This window comes from Pomacea canaliculata, linkage group LG12, assembly GCF_003073045.1.
Source record: "Pomacea canaliculata isolate SZHN2017 linkage group LG12, ASM307304v1, whole genome shotgun sequence".
Classification (NCBI taxonomy): domain Eukaryota; kingdom Metazoa; phylum Mollusca; class Gastropoda; order Architaenioglossa; family Ampullariidae; genus Pomacea; species Pomacea canaliculata.
Window position 1 is genome coordinate 13,016,369 of NC_037601.1, and position 27,968 is coordinate 13,044,336.

Genomic DNA, 27,968 nt, shown 5'->3' on the forward strand with positions numbered 1-27,968 from the left:
TATCGTCACGATGATGTGGAGATGATGATGATGGTGACGACGACGACGACAACAACAACGATGATGACCACGAAGACCGAAGAGAAATGTGGCGATAATAGATGCATTCATTAATGCTAATCGTCTCATACAGCGTTGATAAACTCAGAAAAGAGAAAAACAAACAGTTAACTGTCTAGAAGACCAGCGGCTGAGCAAGGAGGCGCCCAATGTAAACGTCTTCCGATTTTTTCTAGCGCAAAAAGCAGGAAAAAAGTAAAAAAAAAAACCCCAAAGAATGAAGAAGACAAATTCGATTTCGCCGCGTTACCAATACATATGTCTGGAGGAAAAAAGCCATCGTGGAACCAATAAACTCCTAGATGGGGGAATGAGAATGATGAATGGGAAAATTTCCATCACAGAATAAGCTCTCTTTGCGCCCCTTTGAGATGTCACGATTTTTTTCTGGTCGCCAACATCAAACGCCGCAAGGTGCGGGGATCTGAGGCACCGAGTTTCACGAGTGATTTAACAGTTCTGCATTGCCGTTTCAGTTTGCCTCGGATGTTTTTAGGATTCCATTTGCATGAACGCCAGGATCAAAGGATAGAAAAGATATAATTCTAGGAAACAAGATTGTCCATTCAAACGTGGGAGAAGAGTATAGAGAGTTCGAAAGCAGCGAGCTCGGGTAATCGCTTCTTCATTTGCAATGCCAACGACAGCCTGTTTCCGGAAGGCGGAAGCACTTTCGCTTTAACATTCGTTTTGTTGTTGTCGCTGCAGCTGGTGGTGCTGCTGCGGTGGTTGTTGTTGCTCTGACTGCCTCGTTTCCGTCATGTACAAGCGCGCGCTTTCTCTCTCTCACACACATGTATCATAAAATACTCACCCCATGCCACTCTACATGGAGGCATCTACCCAAAGCAAGTAAACAAGAAGCTATTAAAACGAAAAAAAAATTATATTCATTAATGTCCGGAACTCTGTTTATGAAGTGGAGGAAAGTTATCGGTATTTCATCTATTATTTGTCCTATCGGTTGCTCCATGTATTCTTGTCCTTTAAGCCGCAATTGATGAACGCACTTCCGTCCAGTGGCCGGATTCACGAAGCAGTGATAAGGTTGTCTGGTGGATAGTTAGGGACCGGAAGCATTACTAAGTCCTGGAATAGAAACAAGTGCGGATACTTAAAGAGGTGGTTCAATAATCCGGAGGTCCTTATCTTGCTCACAGTCTGCAGCTGTTGGTACTCAGGGTTTTATTAAATAAAAAGTTAGGGTACCTGAGGTTCATGATTACTACGCGAGACAAGTAGTTTTGAGTTAGATTTACACGCGCTGCCATTGGAAACTCCAATCCACTTCATTTTCTGCCATCGTGTTTCCAGACCAAAGATGGAGGGAGCACGGAAAGCCAGCTAAGAGACGTCCACTCAAGGACGCAAATTGATGTCATTTTTATAGTTCAGTTTTGTTTCGACGGTTACAATGTTGGCGGTTTTACAGCTCACAAACCATTCGGACACTTCTTTTTGCCAAACTTGAAAGTTTTATTAGTCGATTGAAGTTTTCAATTTCACATTTGACATTTTGACCACAGCATTGACAGACTGCTTCCACGACCACACAGTCATGCTGTTCCTGACATAATCCTCCCTTGGGGAGAAAGCTACAATGCTACAGAAAACTCGCCAACTGCTCTCATGACAAACTTGAGATTTGATGTGGCAAAATATTTACTGCGCTATGCTGTCGAAGACGAAATAAATACCATATTTATGTTTCTTTTTTTTTTACCTGGAAATATAAAAAGGAAAACATTTGTATTTTAGCCTTTATCCCCAAAATATTAGTCTTGAAAGCGACTCCTCGAAAGGAGGCCATTCGCAGGGTGCAGGGAGACAAACAAGAAACTTAAAAGAACAAAAGTATTCCTCTCTGAAGTAATGAAGCCTGTGGTTTAAGTTGCCAGCCAAAGATAACATCAAAACTCTAAAAAATCTAATACAAGCCGTTTATAATCAAACAACTTGTACTATCTTCAACGAGTAATCGATCGACATGTTTGTTTGTATTGACTGCCGTTTGTGTACCCTTGCGTAAAGTAATCATATTCTCATTCTCCTTTGAATTTCCTCTCTTTCTTTCACGCACGCACACACAAACTCAACACATTTATTTATTTATTCCATCTATTGACATCATGGCATATAAAACAGCTGTATACAATGGAATGAATAATATATACAATGTACATAAAACAAATCCACTTTAACATTCTCGAAGCGACTTTTTCTTCTATTATGAAACTGGGAGGATAGATGTGGAGCTTTTAAATGCCAGAGAACAGTTTTTCCGAAACTGGAAGGCAGAGCTGCACATGCAATGAGTTCGACAAGACTTACATTCATGCTACATGCACTGTCAACATAAAGGACTAGAAAACGCATTCCTTTCCCTTGCACTGGAATATGATCGATGGGTTATGGGAGGTCCTAACGACCAAAATAAATAATAAAAACTGTAAAAAATGCATACAAAATGGAACAGAGACATTGTCGTGTAAGGTATCACGTCTTTTGATGTTGTAGCTGCTACATGGCAAATATACTCGACTGTATTTGTGGGTCAGTATTACAAAATGCGACATCGTCAAAGCCCAGGCAGCATGGGGCTGTAAACAAAAAGTTTGTAATGCTTTTGTAAACATCGCTGAGTAGCACAAGTAGCTGAGGCTTCCCTACTAATTGTGTGGCAAGTTCCTTGTAAAAACTATTCAAAGCAGCATGAGTCTCTCACATCGTCCAGGTGAATAACTATTGGTTCACCACACGTGATTGGTCAGCAGCCTATTGATTCGCAGCTTACGGCAAGCTTTGCTATCCCTGTATTCCGACATTAATTTTGAATGTTAAGTCTGTTTCTGATTAGACTGTTTCACCAAGGGTGTCGATGCAGGGGTTATTCTACTTTATTATCATAGTTGTTGTTTTTTAATTTTTTGGTAGCATTTCACACCTTACAGTTTACAAAATAAATCTGTTTCCAGAATGTCGGAAAATATTTACCTTTCCCGCCTCATTCAAGACTTTCGACAGTGTTTTCTGGGGACATGATCTTTGTTGAAGGCTTCAAACATCTGAATATTTTCACTGAGAAATGGTTAAACACATTTGTATGGCATACACAATTTCCAAAGCGAAACAACTTGCAGCTTTGTCCTGATGCCATTTCAATAAAGGCTGCCGTGTCACAGATATAAAAGCAAAGGTAAATATGTTAAATAAACACATGTACAACTGAAAAAAAAAAGTTTTTTAGCAAGGGATAAGGTGAAGGCAAGATATCCGTTTAAAATGTCTTCTTATTGCTTGATTAGTTACAGGCTGCCGATGCACTAAAGCCATCGGATCATCTACCACATAAATTAGTGACAGTGGGTTCTATGTGGGACGAGTTACAAAATATTTCTGGATCATGTATGACCAGAACTGTCATTACCTCCCCACCCCTTTTTTTCCCTTTGAATGTCTTCACATGATAAAAATACATGTTGCAGGTACCTGGACATTTCCGGAAACTTTGCCTTGATAATCAAACATACACAAAGCAGTTTGCCCAATGGAAAGCCGCGTTTTATTTGTCAAAACAGAATCGAGTCATTTCCAAGTATCTAAGCGCCATCTACATACCATGATTACAGACACATTATTAAAAAAACAAAACTAACAAGCGAAGCACAATCAGAAACTGTTTTGCTGCTCAAATCAATACTCCAAGTTTTGTGACAAAATAATTTCAAGACTGTCACTCATTTCAAACAGAGAAACATAACATGTAAAATGCATTATAAAAATGTATTTAATGTTACACATGATGCTTAAAAATACTTATTTACACTTAGACTCTACACTATCCTCGAAAGTAATTTAAGCGTACGTCACGATCGTCTCTCTTGTTGCAAGACGCAGATGTAAACAAGAACAACAAACAGTTTCCCCACTCGTCCACCCTTTCTCTTTCTAAGAACTTTCTTGAGTCCCGTTGGTGAAACTTCAAGTTGGTCCCTTTTGATCAATAACACGAAAGATGTTATTGAATTGAAACAGTCATCAAAGAACGCACCGCGAAGGTATGAAGAAACATTCTCCGAATGTGAAAGTAGGGACTGACAAAGAAATGAACAAGAGAAATAATGAGACAGTAATGATCACGTGTCGTCTGATAAAATAAAATCAAAGAAGAAGAAGAAGAAAAAAAAAAAAAGGGACCGACACCCTGTTCATCGATCTAACCATCAGTTTTCATGAAAGCCAAGAACTGATGAGATATGAGATTGTAAGGAGAGGTTTGACGGTACAACGAGAGTAACAAAAGCTATGAAAATGTTCTAACCAACTGTTTACTGCTTTAAAAATACCAGAGGAATGGGAAATAATTTGGTCTATCTTAGGCGATTCTGACCAAATACTTTTGGATTCAAAGTTAGAAACTAATGGAAGGTGTGAGGAAAATGGTCCACGGTTCCTGCACCAAGACAAGCCCGGGTCTGCTCAAGATTTTTGGCACAGGGGAACAGATTTCCTGCAATGCCACAACTTCCGTATCTGCGAAAGTTCAGCTTTTGTCGCTTTTTCTTTACGGGTATAGTCTCTCAATCCAGCTGATCTAGTGACGCGCCGACTACTGAGAGAGACAACAGTCACACCACAGCAGGCAACTTCCAAGCACTGCTTCTAAAGCGACTGGAACATCAGCACATATGCAGATTATCCTCTGGGAGATTGTAGTGAAGGCAACGACGACAACACAACATTCAAATGCTTTCTTTTCCTTCTACACGTGTGGGGCCGTGGTTTGCATGGGACAGTGAAAGGGAATCTATCCACAAAGCCACCCGAAATAAGAGCATGATGATAAAATCCTAACACGAATATCATCTACACAGACCATGCCATTGTAGCTTCCTGATGAAGCTTCAACTGCTTTTAATTACATTTTTCGTATTTGAGCAAACTTTATTGTACACATGGGAAAAAAGCTCAGAACTTGTTAAGTACAAGCGTTTGCATTACCCTTGCGATAAACTAACAAGACAATATAACATTTCAACGTTCTACACATACTTTGACACTTACATTGTTTCTAGTGGCGAAAAAAATAAAGAACTCTCTGACAACAAACAGAGCAAGACACTCCATAGAACTGTACAACCATGGTGTAACTGTTTTATGCCACATATAAAATAGAAAACTTTTGTTAGACAAAAATTCCAAGAACGGCTTTTCAGTGCTCTGTTGGACAGTTACTCCGTCCCCTGATTTATTTGTTCGAATGTTCATGCCGAAAGCATGGAGAGTTCTCACCAGAGCACGCAAAAACTGATCTCAGACTGCGAACAACGCCCTCACTATTCCAAAAGTCTCTAAGTTCTCGTTGAAGTAACTTTGCAGACGGTCAACCATCAATCAACGTTCACATTACTACCCCTCCCCCACCCACAAAAAAAGCACAATGGCCAAAGCTAACATATTTTCACAGCGATGCTCACACAACGAGCTTTAACAACGAGCGCGGACACACGACAGGCAAGGAAGGAAAAGGGAGGGCGGCAAAGAGTCTGTCCAGCAACGAGCAAGACAAGGAACATTGCTCTATGAAAATACATTCTGCAAAACGCAGCTATCTTGAATAACATCTCATTTGTGTTTCCGATAGAGAACATCTGTACCACAACCTCTGAGCGTCTCCTGAAATGAAGACTACAAAGGCACAAAGGAAAAAGGAGCATAAAACAATGGAATGTTCTGGACCATCTTAGAGGAGGGGGCGGAAGGGAGCTGTGAAAGCTGTGGCAGGGGGAGTGAAGGTGCAGAGGAAAAAGAAGACATGACTTATGCAAACACTATTTTCCCCTCACGGGGGCTAGATGGGCGTGGCAGAGGCGAGAAAAAGAAGAAAAGGGAGACAATTTCTGCACAAACACGTGATTAACACGCGTTGACATCGGTATACTTTCACTTTTCTAGGTCACACCACATTCCTTGTGAACAGCTGAGTAAATATCCCAAAATAATTTTGTTACACATAAAGGCAAGCATCAATGACACCATTAAGAAATGTGTGCAAATAGGCCGTCGTTTCCTTAATAACCTTGATCCACTTCTTCCTTTGTGGACCTGTTTTGGATTTTGTTCTGAAAGCTCATTAGCAAGCTGCACTTTAAATAAAGTTTGTTATTTAAGAAAATGGCTGAAAACTCCACAGTAAAGAAGCTCACCAAATTGGTTAACACAACTAGGAAGACAATTTTACTTCAGCAGCACAGACATCACTTGGGTAGCAAAGTCACATCTCAATGCTACCATCAAATAAAATTATTTGGCCATGCCACATCAGCTGGAATTGTACAAATTAAAATCAAGCAGTTTTTAGCCAAGCACATTTTTGTCTCTACAGGCATTAACTCAGTGAGTTTTGAAGGAATGATCTACTGTCTTTTAGCTGCTTCTCTTTGGTCGTGGCTGTAAAATTCAAATACCAAATCGCTGAAAAAATTGCATCACGTCTGCATGCAAGCCATCATAAAAACATACAACGAGGAAGCATTTGCACCTAGCTTCTGATGGCAATCATTTGAGCTAATGCACATACATTAAACAACAAAACAGAAAAAAACCCAAATATTCAAGCTAATGCTAAACAGTTCACCTTTTTCTTGGACAAAATAATGATCTTCATAAAATATATCAATAAAAATTCCTCCTTATGGCTTATCTTTGATCTTCCACAGAAGATGTGATGGGAATGAAGAGCTGGTAATAACAAATACTTTGCAACCGCAGGTTGTTGTCATGTGCAAGATACAAATAGTAAGTGCATAAAAAACTGGATTGCATATATCTATGCAGAATGTAAATCTACTATGCATTCTATTACGCCATTTCTCACAAGTTTTCTTCAAACATAATAATGCACATACAGTTTCTTCCTAACTCATTCACACTACCTCTTCTCCCCAGTCCTCCAACGCAGGCAGGCATTAAGTCAGTTTCTACTTTTCTGCAATGTAATACAACATAGTACTTCATACATAAGCATAACATTTTGAAAGGGAAAGCCAAACCACTCCAAGAGACTCAGAAATGGTTGCCAGTTCTTAAAATACATGCAAAGACTGAAAAATTTCTTGTTTTCTAATAAGAAACTGCTTTAAAAAATACTGATCTAATAACTACAGTCAAATGGAGAGTATTTGTGGAAGTAAAGCATAATATTCTTAGAATGAGTGTCATCTCAAGAGCCTGACAGTGTAGTGTATGTTTATATTTCCCTACATATCACTGCATACCAGGACAGATACACTAATGGCTGGAAAAGATACTGACTGGGGAGCGCCCAATTTAAATAAAGCAAATGAAGATGAAACAAAAGAAATATTAAATATTTATTATTAAATATTATAAAGAATTTTTGCAACCCAGTTTAATCTTGATTGTCTGAAAAACATAGTTAATATAAACAAAAATTCAAAAGCCAACCCCCCCACCCCTCACAAATCTGGGTACAGCCAGTGAGAACACTCAGTTAATGAGTAGCAGGTAATTATATATCAAAATAGGTGGGTAACACTTTTTAACAAATGCTCATTTGACTTAACAAAATTATGGCTTCCTGAGAACATTATCTGAGGAATGCTTCATTGAATCAGGTGTTTTAAAAACATTATCGATTTCTATTTTTGATTAATGATTATGTCTTTAATGATTTAAAAAAAAAATCAGTTAAAACAAAGCGTTAAACACATCAAGACTGTTCTGTAGGCCTCTGACAAGCCATTCACAGTTTTATGACACAATAGCTGGAAAGATATTCTTTTATGTCTGAATCAAAACTTCCCTTAAAAAATGCAGCCCTGGGAAAACTGAAACAAAATGGCAGACACAATAAATAAACTTGTACATTTAATGCTCTATCACTTTGCAGCCCATTCTATCTTTCCTGCTTCATGGCCAACCCATGTCAAACAAAAAAAAAAAAAACATAGTGAGAACAGGCATATAAATTCTGGCTTAGCTAGGTAACATAATGAACCATTTAACATAAAATGTCATTCAGAGCATAGGTAGACTCCATAATTGGATGCCCAGCAGTACCTCAAAATAAAAAGTATGGCAATACGTTCACAGCTGCCAATGAACCTGACTGTCTGCAGCTTACTAAGAATGATATCGGAAAACCATCTTGGATACAAAATGCTAAAATTTATCTTTGGAAGGAAGATTAGACAGTTAATCTGTGCAAGTAAAGAAAATATGTCTACAAAACAAAACCTGATCATGCTCCAAAAATGTTTACTTAACATCTCACACAGATAAATTCTAAATTTAACTGATCTTTAAAATAGCAGAACAGGTAAGCTAAGCATCCCAGTGACAGATGCAGTGCATCCTGGCAAACAATAAAACATCTGCTGCATAAGACACCTCCAGGAAAGAAGCACTACATGATGTCAAAAGATGCTGGGGAGACATTTAGGGATAGCAATGTGCAAACAAACAGTGGCACACACCTTCTGGTAGCCTAATGAGGAAAATGGAGCAACAAACTGAAAAAATAATGCAAGTGCCCTGCATGCTCCAAAATGCACACTGCTACAGAACCTGTCATTCCTAGAATTTCTTGAGAACCAACAACCGCTTGGACAATCTCCCTTTGAAGAGCAATGCCTAGCAAATAAGCTATTGTCTGCCTGACGTAAGACCAGTTGATTTAAAATAAAAACCACCTTAAGTAACAGTTAGAACGACCTGCTGCTTATTTTGCCTGGGGAAACAGATCTTCAGTCTGCAGTAAATCTCAGCTTATTAAGAACACATGCCCTTCACAATTTACCCGAGAAAACCACATTCTATTTTCAGTGGTCAATAAAAGTTACCTAGCATAGAAACTTCTGCAGCAATGCAGGTCATATAGACAATCAGTTAGCAGAGCCAGGACAGTAAAGTATGTAATGAGGAGAAAAAAAAAAACATGAAGTGTGCACTTAAAAAAATTGCAAAACAAAGAAATGCAGCAACTCTAGAACTCTAGCTGCAAATTAAGCACCAGCTTTAGGTAGTGTCGACTGCTATATACAATGGGAAATGTATTCAGCAGTCCTGTGTTATTCTGTCCTCTGTAAAGACAGTGACTATCATTATGGAAATAAATAAAGACCATCACAGTCTGGGAATGTACAGTGATTTTGTATGATGTGCCATCATGTTAAAGATGTTTAAAAGAACTAGGTCTAATATGCCTTAGTACACAGGTATACGGCACAGTAAGACAGTAAGTGTGAACATTGCCATTTTTCTAAAATAAAATATGCAAGAATGATGTTAGGGTCATGAATGCAACAGGCAAAGTGGGAGTCAGTGGTGGCATTGGGATGGAAGGAAGTGCTCTTTGTCTATCACTGCAGAAATTCCCCTCAGTGTTTAGATGCCTTGAAAGAACTCTATACGTGAATGAGCAGATAAAAACATATCATCAAAGCCTGTTGATGTAAAGTTCCAACTGTCATGTACTTTGTCCCTACTTTAAAAAAATACTGTATATGCTCGCAAGGACTACATTTCTATAGAGATACAACTTAAAATGGTCTGAATTATGTACTTTGCTAATGCTCTTCTTAAGATATCATTAAGAAAGCTCAACAATTTGTAGACTAGTCCTTTTGTCAAGTTACAAGGGTTAGAGTATGGAATAAAATTTGAGCATCTATGCATAAACATCTCTGTTAACATATTTACAAAGGTGCAGTGCTGTGCTTGGTCTACAAAACAAAACAAAGACCAAAAGCTTAAGGACCAGTAACACTTCACAAATGCAGTTTTACTTAAAATATTTCCTTCTCACTGTGGAGTGCAGAACATGTGAAAGGAGACTTGCTTTATGAGGCCATCCAACACAGACCCATACATTTAAAAAAAAAAAAAGAAGCAAACCACAGTCAAGCATACTTATAAAGTATTAAAATACATCGTTTCTTCAGATTTACAGGTGCTTCAACACTTGTACCTTGGAACACACTCTCACATGCAAAGTTAGCGGACACTGTTACACATTGACATACTTGGCCTCTGGTGTCACAAGTTCATGAAGGAAAAGTTGAGGTTTTGAGGAGGGGGAGGACGAGGTGGGGGGTTGGCAGGCAGCTGTAGCCCTTCAGTCTCTAGAAGTCGGATCTTTATTTCCATAGAAAGTAGCATTTCTAAGTCATGCTGAACCTGAGGGCTTGTCATCTGTTGTGAAAATAAGTGCCTAGCATAAGCAGGGAATGAATCGAAATTTTATCATCTGCTACTATTCATCTCATGTTGAATCTAATAAATCTAAATTGTCAGCATGGATAAAAACTGTTATCATCTGCTAATTTCTATTTGTCTGGTGTTAGACCATTATAGTAATACAAAGAACACCTTTTCATTTTAAGAAAAGACAACTAATAATATTGGTGATACACTGCCTACTGATCATTTTTGTTGCACTTTTATGTCCATTGCCTGTTGATCATTTGTACTGTACTTTTATATTCATTACTATGTCAATTATATCTATAAATTCCCAATGACTAGCTAGGAAATCCTATGTTCACAAAGGCTTGTTAGCATCATTCCCATGTTTCCAACAAAGATTATGAACGTAGGGAAAAAACCTCAAAAATATAAACTAAACATCTCAAGTCCAAACACACTACAGAGGCCTTATGATTCTAGATTAATACTATAGAAAGATTCTGAGCAAGAAATAAACAAGAACCCAAAAATATTTTGTGGCCAGATAAATAATTTAAGAGAACACCTGCTGACTTTTAACTTGAAGGCTGACAAGTGACCTTAAAAGGATAGATATCATCAGAATTCTGAAGCAGTAACCTTACCTCACAGCCTAGAAGAGAGTTCAGTCCATCTACCCACATGCAAAATTCATAATCACTAGAAGCAATGAAACAGATCTGGTCATCTTCAGCATCTGTAACGATGCTGAATGCCAGCTTTCCATTTGGGGACTGCAAATTGAAGGAAGAGGAACAAAAATGACACTGAAAGCTGAAAGTCATCTGACAAGTGCTAAAGACCTTTAATAGACTTTTAAAACTTATCTATGAATGAATACCCAGAACTATTATGTCTCTAGATAAAAAAAAAGTGTTTCTTCACCCTCTAGTTAGTAGTGTAATTGTCAAAATCTTTCTTTCTCTCACACACACTCCCCCAGCAATCCACACCCAGTTAAAAAGATCTTTTGAAATTTTAAATTATGTAAATGATTTTTCACTTTTCAATCATTAATGTTATTCAAATTGTCTCAATAAAAAAAAAAAGCCAGACTGACCGACTTAATTCGCGCTCTGCTGTGGACATGGGGGCAATCTTTTCCTGTTACTAAACGCTGAATATCTACCAGTGGCACTGCAAGTCACAAAAACAAAAGGGAAATGCAGGAGTTAGTACAAAATATTTACACTGCATTATTTGAAGCATACTGTTACAATTAAATGACTTGAATTCTTCTGTTAATCAGTAGAGAGATGTCCCTCACCTAACTGGATGGAGGGGGCAGAGCTCTGTTATATTTTTGTTGTATCTGACATCTTCCTTGTATTGGATTTGTGATTTTTTTACGGGCCTGTCATTGTGGAATGTGGTGTTGCTTAGCTTTTTTTTTCAATATGCAGATTTTTGAATAGTGTAATTCAGTGAACTTCATGTCCGCTTGACCTTTGTTAATCAGTGAACTTTTGTGTGTGATGGGGCTCATTTGTCTTTCCGGTGCGACGAATACCATGTGTTGGTTGTGCTATTTGGAATTTGCTATGGAGTGTCTTCCAGCTTCTAAGGCTATGTCACATGCAGAGAAAGAACAGAGTGCCCGAGACAAAAGCTGAAGCCAGGACAGTCAACCCTCACTGTATTGGTGACAAGAGATGACTGTTGTGCCGCCAGACCGCCCATTTGGGCCGTGAGATTGTGTTCATGTTGTGTGTGGACACTGATCTTTGGCATGGAGTACAGTCATTCTGTTCTGACCTGAACTTATTTTCACGTCGCAACACCTGTGATTTGTAAAGTGCCTTGAGCTTGTCCAAAGGGGAGGATAAGGTGCTATACAAGCCAACTTTTACTATTATTATTAATCGAGGGAGATTAAATGCATCAAACTATTTTTAAAAATCAAGTTTCCAATGCAAATGACAATATCCATTTTCTACAGTGGAAAGCGTAAAATGAAACAAAAAATTTTGTATTCTTCACCTAAGTACAAAAAAACACAAAAAAAAAAATTTCAATGGCAGTAGGCATGAGGCATAAGGGACATAACTATAACCAGAAACCAGAAAGTCCAGTCCAGTTTTAACTGTTGCCAACATTTGATTGAATATGAACTAGCCTTGCTGATTGTTGCTTACATTTGTTGGTCAACTGATCAAAGGTGGCCTGGCCCCTTCACCGCAGTCACCATAGTGTAAGGCTTTATGATTGGGTGCCAGACACCAGTACCAGAATTTATCTGCAAGAAGACCAAGAGTGTTGAAAATTTATTTTTTATTCTGCTGGTCCTGCCAACAAAAAAATGGTGATTTATTTTTTAAGGTAAGCATAATTTTCTTGGAGGTTAAAGAAAAAGATTTTCTTCTATGAATAGCCGGATAATAATAATAATAAGGAAACGAAAGTTAGGTGTAGTCGTTACAGCCTGGATGACTACTCAAGCTCTCATAGTCTTTGTAAAATTTTCAGATACAGTTACAACTTCAAACTTGATTAATCCATTTTCACATGACTTATTTATAGTTATGAAATGGCTAAGTTCTTTTACTTATGGAAATGACATGACTATGACTTGTGCATTGTTTACAAGAGAATTTATGCAAGAAAAAGGTAGCATGAGGAACACATACCTTTAATACGGCCTGATTTATTGTACTTGGGCAAACATGAGCCCTCCACTAGGTACTTCAGCCGTTGCTGGCGTATAAGTTCAGTGATTTCTGGCGTCAGTTTTTTCCTTAGTTCTCTGTAAACAGGTAAAATGATTCTTTCAGGGTAATTGATTATGTTATGGAATGTAAGTGGTTATGGCCTTGCAATAAATTTTATTACTGCTTTCTGGCAATACCTTGCAATTTTGGAATGTGAAGAAGCAGTGTTAATTATCTATGAGAATACCAATTGTTGATGGTATGTTTCATCCTGATGGCATAAAGCACTTTTGTCATTATGACTTCAGGGCGTATAACATCCCTTTCCTGATAGGACATAAGACACCACTTTCCGGATGAGACGGTAAGCTGCTCTTGCCAGTACTATAGATGAAACTGTCAATGCTAAGATGATTCAACAAAGCTATTGCTAATAACCAATGGCCATGGTTGTAAGATGAAAAAAAACCATCTGCCCCAATAGTTCAAGATGCATGCATAGCTTAACACATCTACATAACTTCTCTAAATTAAATACTTGTGCTACCCTACTGGGAGTCGAATTTTGGTAACCAGAGTCTACAGAACAAAGACACCTGTGTAACCTCTCAAGTACTCCAATATGTCTAAGGGCAGACGAACACTAAACATGAAAAAGTGGTGAGAACTTACACTACAGGCTTTGCTTGTGCTTCAAACTCTTCCTTGATCTTGCGCTCATTTTCCAGTAGTTTCACAATTTCTGAGTAGGTCAGTGTGAAGACTTTGTTGCGGAATGCCTCAAATGAAGAAGAGTGTGTCTGAAGCCCTCTTGTTACCTGCTCTTTGACCACTTCAAGCACCTGTAATATAAAATGACTGAATTTTTTCCAAAAGGTCATAAAGTAAATAAAGGACAAGTGTTTGGGAAAGGGAGTTTATCTAAAATGTTCATCAAGTATGGAAAATGTAAAAATGAAATCAAACACTGCTGACAGGTCAACAGAATGTGGCTGTTAATAATTTGTCACAAAATGCACAATGAATTTTTTTAATTAATTACGTTTGAGAAGGAAAGGGTAGTCACATGCAGCCTTAAGTTCTTTCTAACATCAATTATAGATAAATTGAACTTGAGTATGTCAAGCATGTCAATGATGCACTGCCATAAAAGAAATTTGTCATTGTGACAACATGGAGGACTGGCCTTTTGATCTCTTTCAAACCCAAGTAAGAAATTTGCCTTACACATCTTATTAAAACTAGTCATTTGTAAATAATTCTGCATTCAGGTGAATCTTTATGTTAATGAAGTAATATTTATCCAAATACTTGACAGTATATTAATTTGGAATACACTACAAGAAAAGAAATTTACATATTTTTTAAAATTCAGGCAAAAACTCAACTACCTTGTTAAAGTCAGCCATTACGGCCCTCATTTCTCGCCATGTTTTATTTAGAAGCTGAATGCAAATACAAAAAAACTCTTCCAATGGCTTCCCACTGGAGAAGAACATGGAGTAGAACACTGTGCTTGTCTCATCAGCTGCAAGATGAAAATAAAAATGTGCCTGAACTGATCATGAAAATATGCACAGAAAAGGGCAGAACCAAACAATCTCTCAAATCTATCCCAATGCTGCTCTTTCCTACTTTCTTTAGGTGGTGGGTATGAAGATAAACATCTGACAGTCAAATTCATGCATAAAATATTCCATTTAACATTTTATGATGATTAAATGAAGCAATAATGGGCAATAACTGAAGAAATGAATGCTTTTGCAACAATCCACAGTGTTGTGTCTCCCTATACAGGTAACATAACCCTTTTATACATGGTTTGTTTAGTTCTTAAAGTGATAATACATATCTACCTTGACAGGACAAGGAAAAGCCAGGGTGTAATCAAATGGTTCTATTCAAACTGAACTGTTGTTTTGACGGAAAAAAGAATTTAATTTTCACACAGGAAATTATCAGTTCCAAGAATCACTTACGTGGTTCACCAATTTTAAGGATATCACACAGCATTTTAGTGAGATGCATGCTGGCTAAAACAAATGGACAGTTTAGATCATCTGATCTCATGGAGTTTTCCAGGACTACCTATGAAAAAGTAGACAAGAAGCAATTAAGCATCCCAGTAATTTGCAGCATGCTTTAGAAATATTTGCTTTGCCTATAAGGATATCATAATCTTTGGTGTAAGCTAATGATCTGTAGTAAAATGTGCAAGCAATGGTGTTAAATTGGACACTTAGGAGCTATCAAAAGCAAGAAACATCTCAAAGATTTACAACTTAAAAAAACTAGAATATGTTTATCATTAACATACAAACCAATGCAGCAGACAGGTCCAGTAGAGTTAAGGCAGAAAGATCACAAATGTCAAGAGCAGATAATATGTCTGTGGTCACATTGGAGTAGGTTCAGTACCGTGAAGAGGTCTATATGCTGACTGATCTTAGGGGGATAAGGCAGTGCTCTTAAAAGTAGGACCACAGCTGTGTCAAAGCTACTTTCTCTATGATCTTAGAGAGAAAAGACAAGTTGGAAACTGGGCAGTAGTTGTTCAACACTTTGACATCAAGTGTAGACTGTTTAAGGAGTGTCCTCATCAAGGCATTTACAATGTTTGTGATGACAGGAAGTAAAATATCTATGCACTAAAGAAGGCTTGTGGGCATTGGGTCCAATGGGCAAGTTGTTGGCTTGGCTTTAAGAATAATTGCCTTTATATCGGCCTCAGAGACTGGCTGAAAGTTGGTCAGAAAGCATCCCGGGAGAACACCACAAGAGATGCTGTCAGGCACCAACATCAAGCCCAAGGATGATTGAATGTCTGATATCTCGCTAGTGAAATAATCACAAAACTCTTGTGAAGCAGGCTATGCAGTGGGCAGTGGTGTTTCAGAAATATTTTATGCTTCACAGTCATACTATCAAAAAAATATCTTTTATACTTGTGGCTTAATGGCTTCAAGGCTATAAAAATACTTTGCCTTTTGTCACAAAATCTATTATTATATTCTGGGGGATGACAAGTGAAACTGTGCAATAAAGTCATACCTAAAGTGTACCTAGCTCACAACAGCCACAACAGGTGGCATAACACTAAACAGTAAATGGCAAGTTATGGTCTTTGATAACACCAGGTTGACATGGTATCTTTTTCCAGCACTGGAGCAGAGTATAGATGCAGAGCACAAGTGGATAGTTCATAAATATCATGTAAGCTGCAATTTACATACATTTTGCAAATATACAATATACATTATTTCTTTGTTTTATATTCATACATTAATATGTGTTAAAAAATAAACCATCTATTATGAGTTTAGAATGTCTCATTGCAAAAGACACTTTTATAATAGTCAAGAATTATTTTGCCTTACCTTTACATAATTTTCCCCATGGTTTCGAGCAAAGTACAGCATGCAGTCAAGAGCTAAAAGCCCACAAGACGCTTTGCAGAGGTCCATTGCTGGATGGGACTGATTCTGAATAAGACAACATAAAAACGTTACATCAAGATTTACTGTGTACATTATATCCAAAAGATGTGTGCCAAAACACCAATGATATACAGGTGTTGATCATGTTCTTTATGTCTAAACAAAAGTCATTTATATAAGAGGTGTTGACAGTGGACTCTTTCTCTTTGTTTTTGCTTTTACACAGTCTCAAACAGCACAGCAATGCTAAAGGAAAGCAGCGTGACTATAGACTGATCTTCCCCTCCAACTTAGATTCTCTCCCTTTAACTTTATAGTTTAGATTTAAAAAGCCAGTCCACCTTTTGAACGTCTAGAATGACTATCATACCATATCAATCACTGAGAATTATTTAAAGAACTGTGATTAAAAATGACAATGCCAATTAAATTTAATGTTTATTTCTTATGAAGTATTTAATCATTGTGCATTTGTTGTTATAAGAAACAAAAAGAATTTGTTTTGAATTTTGTGCTTAAGTACCTCCCTGTTTCCCAGACACAGTTTTACTAACCAATTCACTTAGCTGCTTTAAGTAAATTTACTACAAGAAAATGATAATGGAAACATCTTATGCTCAGAAAAACATTTATTTTAGAAAAAAATGTTCTTTCTAAATTAGTAGGAATCATACTTGTCAGCTGAAATAATATAAAAGATAATAAACAAAAAATAAATGAGGTTCTTGAAACTCTAATGTTTATGTTCTCACAATCAACAAAGAGGCAAAACAAAAGAATGGGTTACATTCACAATAAAGAAGTATGAAAACCATGCTCCATTACACACAATTACCAAACTCTAAGCATACACACAGGCACAAAAAAAATTTCACCTTAAGGCGTTCAGAATAAATTATTATACACAATTTTAAACAAATCTTGCCAAAAGGCAAAACAATCCAAGATTAAAATTTCACTAACCTCAAACCCCAACTTTTTGAAATCACCAGCTGCATTCTGTGACCTGCGAACAGCATTCATGTTTGGGTCACCCTCAATTTCAAACGCTATTCGCCGCAGTTCCTCAATGTCTTTGTTGATGATCTGCATATTGAAGAGAAAATATTAAATAACTTTGTCTACAAAGTAAAAGATTAATAGAAAAAAAGAAAGAAACCAAACAACAAACAATCTAGCTACACTGGTTCTGCAAACTGTGGCTGCAAGAGGAGTCAGGAGAGAAGATTCTTGAAGCAGCAAATGATCACCTGATCATGAGTATCCACCGCAGCTTTCATCCGCTCCTCATGCAGGTTCAGCAATAATGCCTGAAGGACATACAGTTGATGGGCCATGGCTGCACCAATGTTCTGATGCCTAATAACATTCTGCAATACAGTAAACAGTATTTAAACAGTTTAATGACTGGTAGAAAAAACTTAAATGTTATATAAAAATAATTCAGCATTTGGTTTTGGAACACTGATAGTGTACTTAATAACCGCATCTACATTTTCATAGTTGGTTAAATAACTGAGATTGCATATACTTATATCTGTGTTCAGCTAGTCGTGGACTAAAACACATTTACATAAAGTGAGATTATTTTGGAATACAGATATACTTTTTAGCCCATAATTCCCAATGCAGGTGTATATTTGTTAAAATACAATATTAAGCGTTTCAGTATTTGATAGCAAGTATCATAAAGGAAAAGGTCATTTGTTCAGATTTTGAAAATTAGTACCCTGTAATGCAGGGGTGCCCAACCTACAGCCCGCAGGCCATATCTGGCCCATGAAGGTGTCTCATCTCGCCCGCTCATTTTAACCAGACACAATATAATTTCATTTTTAACATCACAATTCTGGCAAAACTGCTGTGTTCTGGCCCATGATATTTTATATCATGTACAGTGCGGCCCTTGAGCGAGAAAAGGTTGGGCACCACTGCTGTAATGACTAAACTCAGTGATCAAAAAGAACACAGTCAGATAGTTCTTTCATCTCTTGATTAATAAAACTGTAATATAAAATTAGTAGATACAAGCAATAAAGAATATGATGCACGTAACTAACCACCGAAGATAGTAAGACAAACATTGAAATTATGTACAATAATGATAAAACAGGCAACAAAAAATTTACAAGTTAGTTAACAAAATAAGTACATCACAAAACAACTTACAGACAATATAGTTGTTCTCATACTTTTGGACTGAAGGCTCTCTGCTATTTTCTGGAAAAAAGGTACGGACAAAAGAGAATTTAGTTTTGCAAAGTATTCAAAGTAGCTGCAAAAGGCAAGAAAACAAAAACGAAGTTTAAAAAGAGACTTTCCCTTAATTATCTAACGTGACATTTTTATGCACACATGTAGACAATGTAGAAAAGTATGTTCAAGATGAATTTCATAGCTATTCAATACACTGTGGTTCTTAACTGTGAAAGTTAAAAGATTAAAAGCAAAAACGAACTTGAATTGTGCAAATGATTGTTGTAAGATTATTAAAAAAAGCAAGAAAACATTTTTACATGCAAAAAATTCTGACCAAACAACTCCAAAATCTGTTTCTTTTTTCCATCACCGTCCTGTATGCATCCACATGCATGAAGGTCAAAGTTTGTCGTCTGAGGGAAAAAGAAGTGACGTTAAGGCTGCAAAAAAACATTCTGAGACAATACAAACCTTTCGCTTTGGAATGTCTGCTTTCATGAAGAGTGCATTGATGAGGGCTATTGCATTTTTATGAACTTCCATGCCAAGGTCACTAAAAAGAGACAAGAATGCATCAACATTTAGGTAAAGGGAAATTAATTGTATGTATAATCATTGTGTATAATCATGTACTGATAAAAAAAAACAAACAAACCAAATCATATCATAAAATTAAACTAATATCTTTGGCACAAGCCTACTACTCAGTCTATTGAGTTGACAAGAGAGCAGAAACAGCATCTTTTGCTATTTTTAATTATTATTTTATTATAAAAGCATGCTACTGACCATGGAGACACAATGTTACAATGTTCAATGACATACCTTTTTTCAAGATGGGGTATAATGTTTTGTGCTGTGACAGACTGCTCCACAACATTCTGATTGCCAGAACTGTGAATAACTACAGATTCCAGTATTTCAAGTGCTGACTGCAGGCAATCCTTATCTAAAGTTGCACTAACATTTACACAGTCTGCCACCTGTTGTTACAGAAACAGACAAATATTACGCACAAAGAAAATTACAGCTAAATTCTAGTATGAATTAGTCTAAAACTAAAATAACCAGTACTCCACACAATGTAAGGTTTATGGCTGTTTTACTAATTCCAAAGGATTTGTGCAGTTAGACTGCCAAGAGTCATTATAAATTCACCTTTTTGATGAAGTCTGCTTCTAAGATATCCCATGATACAATGCCATGATCCATCAATGACATGAATGACTTCAAAGTAAGTGCTAATGGTTCTTTTTTGCTGTAATAAAAGAAAATAATATTAGCTTAAATAAAAATACATCAATGCATGTTTTGTTTTAATACAGAGATAATGCTTTGAGAAATATATATCAGTTTACTAATGATAATAACATAATGTATGTGTATAATACATGCATATAACCATTTAAACTTTTTAATAATAATAATAAATACAAAATTTGTAAATCACATACTCACACTCCTAAGGAGCATGCTCTTAACCATAAACTTTTAACAATAAACCCACTCCAACTCATCATAGATTTCAAATTAAAATGAAAACTCAGGTTTGCTATTACAATATATAATTTTCAGAAATTTATAAACATATATATAAATAGAAAAATTGTCTAACACAATTTCAACATAAATGATTTTACATAATTTTAAATTGATATCACAGTCTTCAAGGTTATATATATTTGTAAGTTTGTTGTCGAGGTAGTTTGCACCTGTTCTGCCATCTTCTTGCTAATAACCAAAGATGTAAGGACAGGCTAGTGTTTCCTCCAATAAAGGACCAATTCTTTAGTTTTAGAAAGATTGAGAACCAGAGAGCTTTCTTCAAACCACAAATGCAGTTTATTATTTGAAGAAAATAGCTTGTCAGTGAGTCCTCGGCCTTGAGCAATGATGGGGCACAATTGAAAAAGATCTGTCTGGACTTCACTGGCGTAGAGTAGTACTGGGGACAAAACACATCCTTTCGGGACTCCTGTATTGGTGATTGGAGTGCTCAAAACTGTGCTTCCCAAACTGACCCTCTGCAGCTGGTCCTGGAAAAATTGCCTTATCCAGAGCACTAGTAATGTGTTAAGGCTTAGTGCTAGGAGATGTAATGGCAAGTGTTACCATATTGTAGAGAGTCAAGCAGCCATCATCATTGCCTCTTTTTGCTTTTGCGCAAACTGGTCAGGATCTAGTTGATCAGCAATAGTATCAACTAGTTGGTTGCACACAATGATTTCCACGCACTTAGCACAAACAGGCGTGAAGGTCACTGGTCTGAAGTCATTCCGCTCTTTGGCATGTTACTTTTTTGGAACTACAATAATAATGGAGGTCTTCCATAGCTCAGGAAAACTTGACAGCCCAGGTGCAGGTAAAACAAACATGTCACTGTTGGGCTTTTCAGACCATCTAGTCTGAAGGCTTCGAACGGAGAGACAAGAGACAAGATACTATCATATTCTCTTTCACTAAAATATCACAAGGTGACAAGGAGGAAGAAAGCACTTCATGTTCACAAAGAAAAGTCATGTATGTCATAAAACTTGTTTAAGTCATCTGTAATAATATGTAAAAGACATTTATTTAAACTGAAGAATTAGATTTTTAATAATTAATAATAGCAATACTCACAATAATCCATCTGTAATGATGTCGATGATGATTGGAAGCCCGTGTTTGCCAATAAACTCCTCAGCAAAGGCATAGTCAGCTGCCAGACTAACCAGCTGCCGTAACCCCTCCAATTTCTCTTCCAAGGTTACTTTCCCATGACCCCCTAGCTTTGTAATGATGCTATGAGCTGTCTGAGCCTACAAAAACAGTATTCAGACATCAATCCTGGATGGGTTCTTAATGTCAGTTTAAAGTACTTAAAGACTTCCACCAAATGATGTAAAAATTCCCCTGTAATAAGCAAAACATGACTAGCAGATATTGCACTCTAGCTACTCGACCAAATGGAGAAGGGTTAGCCACTGCACAAAGTACAAGCCTGGTCTTGGAAAGAAGTTGTACTTTACCAGTTTTTCAAAGGCCAAGTATAAGATTTCATAGTCAACAAGAAATTAATATTTTCAAATCATCTAGTTATTGTCAGGACAGATAAAGAGGGAATGAGAGAAAAAGATGATGACATAAAAAGTGGTCTATGGGTGGTGAGAAGCAAATACAGGATGGAAGACAAAATATGGAAAAAGAGGCAGGGAGAAGGGAGAAGGAAAAGAAAGGATGAGTAAAGAGAAGGGAAAAAAACCTACTGGTGAAGGAGCAAGAGTGAGGACATTGCCATTCTGTATTTCATGTCGATTCTGTAACAAAAACAGAATATGATAAAAACAGTTCTTTAAAAACAAGTCTTTTTTCTTAATTGTCATCAGCTTTTCTACCACATGGAAATTTTTTTCCAAGATATATCTTCAAATAATCTCTAAAAGTTCAACTGTTGTTACAAGATTAATGAACAACAAGGAACAGGTAAGAGAATACTGATTTCAGATGATATTTTCCCCATCCTTTCCCTGGCTAGTATGTCTATTGTTCACATTTAACAATGCCTAACAATGGCAATTACTATGCAAAAAATGAGCTCAACGAAAGAGGAAGAATTATTTAAGCCCTCTATTCTGTGTAGTTGCATTTGGATTGTCACCACAAATAAACAATGTACCACATAAAAAAGTTGAAATCTGCTTTTACTTGTTGCTTATTTGTAGTCTACCAGTAGGCTTAATACAATCTGATAGGCTATGGAACAGGCTCATAATGTAATAAATATATCCATTCATAGCAGTCATCTTTTGGGAAAGAGAAAATGACTTACTTACAATCTCACTTTTAGACTTATATTGTCATACTCTCCTTTTTAACCAGATGCAACAGGTGATGTGTGTTTAAACATCAAATATGTTCTTATTATGTAACTTATGTGGATTAGAAGTCTGCAGTAGAAATAATGCATCATACTTCTAATCATCTCTGTCAAGATTACTGTAAATGTTCTGATTGTGAAACTTCTTATACAAAGCCCCCACAAAACCACACCTAATTAAACATCTGCTTCCTTTGTTTCTCAGAGAAAAACTTGTGGCACCTGAAGCAGCTTCTAACTGCTTACCGATTCAGTAATGTAAGTGTTGGTTTTAGATGTATCACTGGTCTGTAGTGCAAACTTGCTTGGGTCAGCAAGGTTCCAGCTGCAGGAATAAAAAACATGATAACTGGAACGTATAATTAATTAGTTCACAACGCAGATAACACTAGCATCTAATATAAAATGCTAACCATCTCCAACATAAAAAGCCCTAAGATAACTGCTGAGTTCTTGATAAAATGTCTGTGTGTGTGTGGATTCTGTAAGGTCAGCTGAGCAGTTACAAGACAAATTTAGATATCTGTAATCTTTTTAAATTAATAAATTAATAATTTTAATGAAATCCTATTTTTTTTCTTGGTCTTTTGTGTATGGTTGTGGTTACAAACAGGCATGGGCACAAATGTATTTCAAAATAATATTGGAAAAAATAAATTAAATGACCGATTTCTCAACAGGGAAAGAAAACAGACAGGAAAATTCACGTATCTCTACAGTCAACAGCAATTAATAACACTGCAAAGAAGGAGAATAGAATTTCAGTTCAGTCAAAAATCAAACAGTGCCTTTGCTAAGGTGCTCAAATAAAAGTAACAGAAACCCCAGCATTGAAATGAATACACTTTTACCAGGAAGTAATGTCAGATCACTTACTTATTACTGATGTCTTGTACAATGGCTGCCAATGGTCTTTTCTGAAAAAGCAGACATTTATGGACTTACCAAGATCTACGTGCATTTACAGAACGCATAAATCACCATTCACTTTTTTTTTCATAGGAAGAGCTTAGAAAAGGAGAGACAGATACACAGTATCTTATTTTTCTTAACATTTTCGCTGGGTTTTATAGCAGACTAGTAAATAAAGCCACTGTGCACAATCTTCCTTCAGTTTCAAATAAACTCTAACAGTTTAAAGGATCTGGATAGGTTATCAGCCGTGCATGTATTTGCAGACAGATAAGTATGTGTGAGCATGCATTCATGCATGTAAAGCCCTCCTATATTTTCTCCCAGATAAACAGATATGTCTTAAAATCTGATTCAAATGATAAGGGCCACAGCGGTTCATGGTTAAATCTGGGGGAAATGATTTTAGTATTTCACATGTAGGGAAAATCTTTGAGGGATGGAAGAGAGCAGATTGAACTAAAAACATCCATCCTCTAAAAATGTTTTCTTATGTACTTATTTGCAAATGTGTAAAAAGTAACAGCTATGCTGCAATGCAACATCCTCATGAAAAGAGTAAAAAATATTGGACACACTTTTATCAATACTTGTTTAGAAAACAAATTAAAACCTTGATAATGAAATCCCAAAAATGCAAGAAACTAAAAAAAAAAAACCCCAAAACCAAACCCTAATTTTTAAGCATCAAAATTTAATGCACAAAGATTTTCTTCTACTTTCTTTTCACACATCAATACCAGAAATCGTTACCCACCACCTGGTCCATACATACAGTCACGCCAGTGTTAAAACTTAAAATGACAAGAATATATAGTAAATGGAATACCCAGTACTTGAATGCTCAGCAGGTGTGCATGGATGGAAAACAAGAAGATTTATTCCCCCACCCATCCTAATAACAATGCCAACAATTGTTGTTTTTCTAATGGCTGAGCAGAGGCAGACTCTGCACCAACTTCACCTGCCAAACCTGAAAATGATTTGAGCAATGTGCTTGGCATTCTTCCTCTCTGCCATTTGTCCCTTTATGTCTGCGAAAATAGAATATGCACTGACTACTGGTATTCATATACCAGAGTGCCTCAGCTGATGAAAGCTTGTCTTAAAAGTATGGTCTATGAGGAAATCAAGTGTGTGGCACTAGTATCAACCACAGCCCTAAACTACTGATCAAGCAAACAGTGTTAAGCTCTGCAGTCAAGAATACTGTAATCACCTGCTGCTTTTAAACAACCTTTTGCACAGTGTGGTCTTCGCCATAGACATCGGCAAGCACTATTATTATGCCAGCAGGAAGTAGCATATAGACCGCAAGGGAAACAGAAGTGGTTGAAACTAGACTGTGTAGTGGTTGGGGGTGGTGTGTCTGGGAGGGGAAAGCTGTTAGCTGCCAAAACCAGTATTGAATGCAAAAGTACTGTGTATAATGTAGATCTTGTACTCTTATTGCTGTAAGAAGATGCAGAAACCCTAAGCCATAAAAAATACCAGAGGTGGGAATGATGGAGGAGCTTGCATCATGACCACATCTGCCAACAAAGATGGCTGTCATGAAGTTGTGAAGGGCTCAGTGTGCAGGATCTGTGAAAACCTCCAGAGCCTGACACCAGGTCTCAAGTCACAACAGTTATCATTGTGACAGGTGTCTGCCACTGGCCTTATTACTGTGAGCAGGGAAAGACATTTGTATACTGACACCCACTATCTTGTTATGACTATCAGGACCATCTTCCCAACTTGTTGATACACTGAATAGGACATAATATTTATGTATATAATAGAATATCTATATATATTTTAATCAGCCACTTAAAAACTAACTGGTGATTACAAAGTCCATTCATAATAGGATTTCCTGAAGGTTTTTTCCCACATTAGTAAAGCTTTGTAATCAACAATTGACTAAAAGATGATCACAGGATAGTCAGATCACTAATCACCTGTATATCCTCAGTCTTCAGTTTTTCTAAACAGTTGAAACATTGAGAAACAAAACAATGAAACTCTTTATCTGCTGCCCTCTGGTTAAATGTCATAATCTCTTACACAGGCCTGTGATACGCTTAAGTAACCATGCAGCCTTTGGTTACTGCATAAGAATCCTACAATAGAATTATATGTAGTACAGAAAGGTAATAAATCTTATAACCCTTCCAGTTTTACAAACATGCACGCTGTCAAACTTTTGCCAAGCCTTGCTGTTGCAATGTTTAATAATTAACCACTTCATTGGGGTTTCCCATCGCATAGAAACATGCATAAATCATGAAAGAGATCCAAATTTGGTTAAGAACATTTTCCAAGGGAATATTAAAACAAATGACTTCAGTGGTCTGAAAATATAAAAGAACTTGGGCAAAAGGTCTCATAGTGTAAGATATTTTGTCATAAACCAAGTGTGAAAACTGGCATTTTATCATTACTGGTTCTCAAGCATTAGTGATAAAGATGTACATGAAAAAAAAAAAACATGACACAAATACAGCAGTTTCTTGACATCAGGAATCAAGATAATATTAACACATACTTTGGTGAGTACTCTTTTTCTGGAGCTTTTTGATAAAACTCACTATGTGTTTACAGGAGGGTAAGGGACACCGCATGTTGACTAACAGATGCACTAATGGCACCTGTTATAATTTGACAACACATTAAAAACAGTAATAGATCTATCTGGTTATAACTTAATATAAGTCACAGCGACAATGATACTGTTTTAACTCCTCATGAAGCATGTGGACGATCTCTACTTGACTATAAAGTAACATTTTATGACTTTATATGTGTTTCTTTCCATTTACAATTGTCTGCTGCAAAAATATGTTCATATATATTTTAACAATCAAAGAATTTCCCCAAGTTTCACAACTGACAAAACTTTTCAACAACTAATAGAAAAGTTTCATTTTTAATCTCTCTTACACTTTTGAGCAATCCTACACAACACTATACATACAACATATTATCTAAACAACACTGTATCTCTTTCTTTCTCACACCCCCAGTAATCATGCTCTGCTTTGTTTAGCGTGAGCGCAATTGATATTTTCTGCGACTGAGTGACTAGTCTGTGTGAGGCTGAATCATCATGCCATCTCACCCCTATTCTGTTAGTATTCCGTTCATCAATCTGGTATAGCCAGATATTTCTAAGTTTAGTTTCGCATTTCACAGCTACTTGACATCCACCACCGTTCTCCCTAATACCAATCACGAAACATAACTAGAGAAACAATATTCATTTATGAACAATATAAAATTACTTTTCGTTTGATTTCATATACCAACCAAGTAAATTAGGTCGCATCAGTAAGGCAGTCGGTGATTGTGGAAGTGTCGTCTGCGTTTTCGTGACCCGAGACCAGCAGTTAAAGAAAGCGATTACTGAAAATCTGTCACATCTAATTTACCATACAATACGAAAATATATGGTGAAAACAGAAACAATACCTGGTCAAATTCCAAGAACTGGGTTTGGTAGCCCGGCATAATAACAGCAACCTTCTTGATGTGGGCATTCTGACACAACTGGTTCTTTGGGGTAGTTGGAAGCGATTTATTTCCAGACATTTCGAACGTCAACGAAGCTGGCCGCGTCAGTGCGCGAGGCCAATCTAACATCTAGAGTTGAATATCCACGTCATTCATCTCTCTAATTCACAGTTGTTTGGCTTAGATGCCAACTGCACATGGTGATGACATACAACACACACAAAAATACTCCACTGACTAAACCGCCTTCCTCCCAAAGACCACTGGCTTCGCATTTGGGAAGTTAAATCACTTCCGGGATAAACGTTGTCGCCCCTTAGTGCAGAGGTCGCCACAAGCTGAACGCACTTCCTAGTTCAAAGTGAAACAATGAATGACAGGAAAATCATTGTATTTTTAGTATTTTAGAATCTTTTCAGGTCAAATGGCTTAGCATAACTTTATCGGTTATCAGTCTTAGCACTATTTATAATTCGAATGTATTTGTAGCAGGACCAATCTAATCAGAATGATTTTTTTCTTCCTGTTTTTATTTTAAAGGGTGAATTAAAATACTACCCGACGAAGGAATCCTCAACAGAAACTTGTAGTCTATGTTATAAACAAACGTGAAATAATGATAAAAATAAGCTAAAACATTTGACGAGTGGGCGAAGGTAAAAAATGGCCGATTTTACAACGACAAGCAAAAACATTAGATGAAACAACCGGAGTTCATAGTCCTTGCCAAGGATATTAATATAATCTTGCGCGAAATAGTTTAGTTTCTTTCGTCTACCACTTACCACGGACGGATATAGATACTGTATATTAATAGATGGATATTAGTTCGTGCACTTACTGTCTGGGAAGTAATAATGTAAAATCACAGAGCTACATATTTCGATGTAGATAAAAATAGAGAAGGGAAAGCTTGAGTATTGTAATTGTCCTTCCACAGGCTGTACCCTAAACACAATGAATCATTGACAGTTCTCGACCGCTGGGCTAGAGAAACTTTGCAATGTTTTTTTTTTACTGACTCAGAAGTCTGATAGGAGTAATTAATATCCGACCGGTCGAGGACACTGTTAAATGGGCAAAGGGAGGAAAGCCATAGAAATCTTTCCG

At 36.8% G+C, this 27,968-nt stretch overlaps 1 protein-coding gene across 1 annotated transcript; it reads right to left on the minus strand.

The window, feature by feature from the left end:
• Nucleotides 1-2,154: 2,154 nt before the first annotated feature.
• LOC112576676 (engulfment and cell motility protein 1-like) lies at nt 2,155-27,163 on the minus strand. The gene is given in 21 exon segments (XM_025259307.1): nt 2,155-10,275; nt 10,914-11,042; nt 11,369-11,445; nt 12,444-12,461; nt 12,464-12,544; nt 12,936-13,051; nt 13,629-13,798; nt 14,348-14,484; nt 14,936-15,044; nt 16,334-16,438; nt 17,357-17,479; nt 17,644-17,763; nt 18,563-18,613; nt 19,064-19,145; nt 19,418-19,575; nt 19,751-19,850; nt 21,215-21,393; nt 21,841-21,891; nt 22,698-22,776; nt 23,328-23,368; nt 26,817-27,163. Coding segments are annotated over 21 exon segments (2,253 nt in total). The 5' UTR covers nt 26,988-27,163; the 3' UTR covers nt 2,155-10,119.
• Between the last annotated feature and the right edge of the window lie 805 nt (nt 27,164-27,968).